At 45.5% G+C, this 6,875-nt stretch overlaps 1 protein-coding gene across 2 annotated transcripts in view; it reads right to left on the bottom strand.

Moving 5' to 3' along the window:
- Nucleotides 1–2,374: 2,374 nt before the first annotated feature.
- Nucleotides 2,375–6,875, bottom strand: part of LAPTM4B (lysosomal protein transmembrane 4 beta) — an 86,008-nt gene continuing 81,507 nt past the window's right edge. For both annotated transcript variants that reach the window (XM_072773938.1, XM_072773940.1), the window contains one exon: nucleotides 2,375–3,002. In XM_072773938.1, coding sequence (XP_072630039.1) covers nucleotides 2,925–3,002 — 78 coding nt within the window. In that variant the 3' untranslated portion in view covers nucleotides 2,375–2,924. The remainder of the gene's footprint in view (nucleotides 3,003–6,875) is intronic.

Here is a 6,875-nt window from a genome sequence, read left to right as displayed (position 1 = left end):
AGTTTCTACACAGGCTGCAAAAACTGCACACCTTTTTCAAAAAAGGGAAATATTTTCACAATCTCATCAGTTTTCCTTGATCACAAAAGCTCAGTTTGCACAGCAGGATTTTATTCTCAGAGGATGAATATTTCAAATACAATACATCCCTCTATGGAGAAAACAATTCTAATGGTCTATACAGATGGTCTAGTGAGATCATTACTAAGAAGTATTGTTGATTAACAAACAGAGTGAAGAGAAAAGACACATGAAATGAGGTGTGGTTTGGGTAAGCAGTCAAACTTAACAAATATTTAGGGCCAGAACAGACTGAGTAATTAAAAAAAAAAAAAAAAAGGATGGGAAAGGGGAAGCTTCTTGCATTCCCTGGAGACAGTAAGACAGAGTGGGGGCGGGGCCAAAGACACTGGACTTGGAGAAGATACTGCACATGAGGTTTGTGTTGGAAAAAGGTACAGGAAGGGGTGGGAGAGTCTGTTGGCCTTAAAGTTCTTCCATATGACTGGGCATTCTAGAAACCTGACCAGCTTATTCAATGGAAGCATGGTTCTTAGGGTGGACAGACCATATCTAAGCAAAGGACATCAGCTTCCTGTTCCCTCTGGCCCAGAGAGCAGACTCAAAACTCTCCTACATGTGCTGCCTCTTGGTGGGTCCATTTGCACACCTTCTGGTGCTGGACTGAATATCCAAGACCCTGTCATCAGGAGCTGAGGAGGGTAGTTAAGATGAAAACGACTGAGGTGCTCTCATCAGTAAAGCGACCAACAGGCACACAGGCATAGGGACAGTTGAGGGAATGACTGCAGATGGCAAAGTAGGGAAGGAGGTCAGATATTAAAGTTGGATTTAAAATACATTTAAGAGAGGTATTTAACTAGATTATCAATGAGATAGTGAATTGCTGAGTCATGGATTGGGCTCTGCAGGGTCATTTTAGTCCTACATCATAACCTCCCCACAGTCGTGTGGAGAGGCCAGTTCGTTACTCTGCAGAGTTAAGTATGGAGGCGGCTTTGGTACACAGCGTGGGTTACATTGTAAATCAGGAAAGGCCTCTTTGTCAGCTCCAGGTGGGACCCCTGAGAATGAAGGGATGTCCTGGTGTCTGTGTTGTGGTCCGCGCATCACATGAGCAATATTTCCTCTAAGGAGGCCACACAGACTCAAGGTCAGCATTTCTCTCTACTTAACTATGTGCCGTTTTTCATACCACAAAAATTATCAGGCAGAGGGGCTCGAAAATCACAGGGAGGTCCATGCAAGCAACGTTGATGTTCTATGTGCCTTCCAGCGATCAGTGAAACTGTCAGAGAAGCCTTTCCTATTCCTAATACCTCTTAATATGATTAACTTAGTGTGAATCTTGTGAGCTTCCAGGAAGAGAACTGCTTAGGTCGAGTTTATAAAGAATACTAATGAGATACACCAAAGGAAATGACCAAGGCTGATTCTCAGGGATAAAACTCCCCCTCAAATGGAGTAAAATCTGAACTGCTTATTAAAAGTACATCATGGACATAAAGCAACCATATGCAAAACAGCTGAGCACACAGAGCTTCCTAGAGGTGGGGCTTAGGAACGTTAGAAGGTCAGGTCTGTTCATCTCCATTTCTATTGGTCTACGATGTTTTACGATGTTTTGATTTTATCAGAATTGAAATAGTAAAAAAGAACCAAAAAACACATATGTGTGAAACAAGCTGTAAATCTGCCTCCTTTGGCCAAACTATGTGTGTCTACATGACCACATGTGGGTGGAAAGGGTCCCTAGGCATAATCACCACAAAATCAAAAGGTTATTTTCTCCGATGTGGGCGAATTTCACTTCAGTTGCAAACCTTTCATTGACAGCATACTCAACAATGAGCAACCGGGAGAGCTCTGACTTTTGAATATACGAATATGTCAAAGTCCTTTGAAACTCAGGTAGTTGAGGTGAAAGCATTCCACAAGAAAAGCACTCCTCCTCCTTTCTCTGAAAGCTGTCTTACATTTCAAAAGATGACTAGGCATACTCGGAATTTCAAATAGTAGGATGTATTTTGCAGAGAGAAGAGAAAAATTTGTTCATACTATTAGGCAAATGCTTTGTGAAAAGGGTGGGGGGGGGGGGCATGGGAAAGCAGGAGAAAGGGAGCACCAGATAGATACCATGTGGTACTAAATGATGTGGTACTAAATGAATCAGTTCTACACCTGCAACACAAATGAGACACGTGCCTCTGTGACCCCAGACCCAGGGTGTACAAGAGCAGCTGTAGGCGAGTGGCTGCTGTCACTGCCTAGGATTGTTGAAGGGTCTTGATTTAGCCCATGGACAAAATCGTTGAACAGCAAATATAAATCATCACCGAATGTAAGTCATGAATAATCTTAAGGAAATTCTTGTTTTATTTATATAGATACGAACTCCTATTTAGCTAATTAGAGCAATGATTACACAATTGACATTCCTGTTCTAGAAGGGTTTGTTCACACACTAGAATGGCTTAAGAAAAGCATTATCTAATTTTGATTTTATTTTACACTCTCAGAAGAGATAGAGGGAACATGAAGAAAAAAATGTGGTTCATTCCCTAATTCTGAGGTCCAGCAGGGACAAAACCAGGCTTCTCTGACTCCAGGCCCATCCGAATTGCGGGGAGGTTTCCATGCCTAGGGAAAACCAGGACAGACGAGGGAAGCCCACTGCGCCCCAGCCCTATGTAAAGAATGCTACAGTGATTCTATCACCATGCTCTAGCTGAAGCATATGCTTAACACTAAAGAGGATTTCAACTTAACATCTAAATTTTAAAACTGGAGCATTTCAGCAACGAATAAGCTCAGAGAGCTCATCCCAGAAGTGAAATGAAAGAACTATTGCTCTGACGTCTGAAAATCAAGCTGCAGGTCCCAGTTTCACTCCCCTCTCAGGCTCAGGCAGACACATAAGGGGGCGGTGGTTCCTTGGCAGCACCATTCACGGTGGCATCGTCATATGGGGGTAATAGCACCTGAGAAGAAACAGAGAAGACGAGAGTGAGTTTTAAAAGTGCACATACATTCCCCTGAACTTTAGCTTCTGTGGAACTTTCATGCAGCTAAATGTTTGCCATCACCTGTACCAAATTTCAACCCACCAGCAAGTGGCTATACTTCGATGAGACTTTTTCTTTTCTTTCTTGATGAGACTTTTTTTTCTTTTTTTTTTAATTTATTTTTTTATTGGTGTTCAATTTGCCAACATATAGAATAACACCCAGTGCTCATCCCACCAAGTGCCCCCCTCAGTGCCCGTCACCCAGTCACCCCCACCCCCCACCCACCTCCCCTAGTTCGTTTCCCAGAGTTAGGAGTCTCTCATGTTCTGGATGAGACTTTTTCTTTCTTTCTTTCTTTTTTTTTTTTTAGATTTTATTTTTTTAATATTATTTATTTATGATAGTCACACAGAGAGAGAGAGAGAGAGGCAGAGACACAGGCAGAGGGAGAAGCAGGCTCCATGCACCGGGAGTCTGACATGGGATTCGATCCCGGGTCTCCAGGATCGCGCCCTGGGCCAAAGGCAGGCGCCAAACCGATGCGCCACCCAGGGATCCCTGAGACTTTTTCTTAAAGAAAAAAATGTTAAGAGACTTTTGGTCCTTTCTAGTTTTTTTTTTTTTTAAGATTTTATTTATTTGACAGAGAGAGAGGGAGAGAGAGCACAAGCAGGAGGAGAGTGAGAAGCAGACTCCTCGCTGAGCAGGGAGCTTGATGCAGGATCCGATCCCAGGACCCTGAGAACATGACCTGGGCTGAAGGCAGACACTTAACCAACTGAGCCACCCAGACACCCTGCCCTTTCTAGGTTTTCCAAACCCTGTTCACATGTGCCTGGATGTCAAGGTGCCTGGAAGGCCCCAGGACTATGTCTCTAGGACTAGGAAGGAGGCAACTGTGTCTCCTGACAGGAAAAAAGGCTTCTGGGTGATGTCTAGTGTGCATACAAATAGGGCAGGCATCTGTCTGACTACAGGAACCACTCATGGTGACATCAGCCACATTTTGTCAGTGTGGCCTTAAATAACTTACTTGACCTCAATTTCTACATCTATAATATGGGGATGCCAGAGAATGAGAGGTCTATAAAATATGTAACACTACTTGATGCACACCTAAGATGGTTGATATCTGTAAATGGCTGAAGAGGAATAAACAAGCACAACTGACAGCCTCCCTGTTCACATCTCAGGTACAAAAACAAGTGCTTGGAATGGTTCATGAACTGTCAACAGAAGAAAACACTGATTGATTTCAGAGTAAAAAACAAACCAGGGAGTATGAACTCAATGTAATTAGCCTTTCTTCAGTCAACTAACACTGATCACGCATCTACTAGGTGACAAGCATCATAAGTACAAGTTCATTAAGATAAAGGAGGGTCCCTGCCCTTAGAAATTCAGAGATGAGATGAACTAAAACCTTACCTACCTCAAGTGTTTTGTGGAAAGAGAAGGAACATTCATAAACAGAACAGAAAAAAACAAATATATGGACATTGCTTAAATGGAAAGCGGTAGATGTTTATCAATTTCTCGCATTTTCATTTATTTATCCCTTTAGCTTCCAGAGGAACATTAACATTTTTTTTAAAGTTTTCTATTTTAAGTTTTTGTCATACCGTATTTGCCCAACAGTATCATGCATACACACACGCACATGCTCCTACCTCTCTAATTCAACACACTTGACTGTATATTCTCCTATTCCAGTCATGGAGCTCCTGCTGGGCTGAAATCCGGTCTTATGCAACCCTGGAGTTGGGCCCAGTGCTTATTCAACAGTAGGAACTCAGATGTTTCTGGAATGAATGAGTGAGGCATTGCCTGGGCTGGTCCTGAGAGGATCTGTACAGTGTATTAGGTTAGATGAGGAAGTGCAGCCTGGCATTCTAGGCAGAGGACATTGACAATGGCTAGGGTCCGATTAGGAGACAGAAACCACCCAGTCATTTGAACAGAGAAGGTTTAATAAAGAATAATTAACAGAGGACTGGTGGTGAACCAGGTAAAATTGGGCATGATCAGTGGATGGGTGTGAACAAGATATCAAAGAAGAACACAAGGGGAAAAGTACTTTAGGCCCTTCAGGAAGAGGGATCGGGCCCAGACAGAAGAGGAGGCGCTGCAGGTACAAGGATAAGAGCACAGGTAAGAGGAGAGAAGCCTGAAGGTACGGCATCTTCTGGGACCTGAGGGGAAGAGAGGCAAGGGCCAGAGCATGAACACAGCCCTGTCTTCCACCCAAAGGCACTTCACCCAGGCTCTGGCAGCAGCCTCTCCACAAGGGATCCTAAAGGGTCTCAGCTTGACTGGGGAGAAAAGTGTATTTTCTACAACAAACCCAGACCTCCTCTCTCTGCATCTGCACTGGTGTGTGTGTGCACACAGATGTGGTAACTTATAACCAGCAGCAACAGCTGTGATCGACACTAGAAATATTAAATTTTGCATGACTGAGCTTCAGCATTATGTTCCTCAGCCTCATTAAACAATTAAATGATTCATATCTATCACTATCCTTGGAGAAATTATCCTAAAACACAGTGGGGCTACTTAAAAAGGAATGAAATCAGCCACTGCATCCATTTTTTTCTCTTTCCTGAGCAAAATACGATACTCAGATTCTCCCAAATGTACACAGATTAAACACATTTTTTTTAGAAAGAAAAAACAGTACTGTAACTTTAACTTTTGTTTTTCAAAATAGACTTACTTTCATATTGTTAGGTTGTCACTGATTCTTGTGATTTATCTTCAAACTTGATTTATTTTTTTTAAGATTTTATTTATTTAGGGGCAGGGAAAGATGGCAGGAGAGTCGGGTCCTCAATTAACCTGGCCCCACCACCTTACCTAGATAACTTTCAAACCATCCTGAACACCTACAAATTCGACCTGAGATTTAAAGTGAGAATAGCCGGAGCGCGACAGAGAGAAGGGTTTTCGCTTCTAGCAAGGTAGGAAGGTGGGGGAAAATATATATAATAAAGAATCAGGAGGCGGGGCAAGAGGGCGGAAGAGTAGGGTCCCCAAGTCACCCGTCCCCAACGTACCTAACTTTCAAATCATCCTGAAAACCTACGAATTCGGCCTGAGATTTAAAGAGAGACCAGCTGGAATGCTAATGTGAGAAGAGTTCGCGCTTCTATCAAGGTAGGAAGACGGGGAAAAATAAAGAAATAAAAAAGCATCCAAGGGGGAGGGGCCCCGGGAGGAGCAGGCTAAGGCCCTGCGGTGAGTGTCCCCAGGACACGAGAGCCCCGGCCGGGAGAAGCAGCTTTACCAATCTTCCTGGATGGAAAGGCGCCTGCAGGGAGCTTGGGCAGGATCCCGGGGGTGGGGGGGTGGGGGGGGGTGGAAGGGGTGCCCTCAGGCTCCCAGGGGCACTAACAGAGGACCTGCGCCCGGGGGAGAGCGCCACGCCCGGCGGGCCCTGGGAGGAGCCCAAGCATTGGCTCGGGCAGCGGCTCCTGGCGGAGGGGGCTGCGCGGCCCGGGAGCGCGATGCCAGCGGTGCAGGCCCTGGAGCCCAGGGCACCAGGGGACACAGCCCAAGATCCGGCGCTTCCTGGGGACAGGCGGAGGCCGGGAGGACACAGGGCAGCAAGGACCCTCCTGCCACTGGGCGGCCGGGAGCTGTGCATATCGGCGCCTCCTGCCCCTGAAGCATCCAGGCCCCTGCGGACTGGGAGCTGCAGTAGTTACTGCGGAGAGCTGGCCGCCGCCACTCTTGTTGTTCCTCCTGGTGTCACCTTGTGCCTGGGACTGAGCAGGGCAGCCAGGAAGCGGGGGCCTCACAGGATAAACAGCTCCCACTGAGCTGTACACCTGGCAAGGGGCTGGG

This window comes from Canis lupus, chromosome 14 (assembly GCF_048164855.1).
Source record: "Canis lupus baileyi chromosome 14, mCanLup2.hap1, whole genome shotgun sequence".
Taxonomy (NCBI): Eukaryota; Metazoa; Chordata; class Mammalia; order Carnivora; family Canidae; genus Canis; species Canis lupus.
Note: the sequence above shows the minus strand (reverse complement) of the source record. Positions and strands in the feature narration are given on the sequence as shown.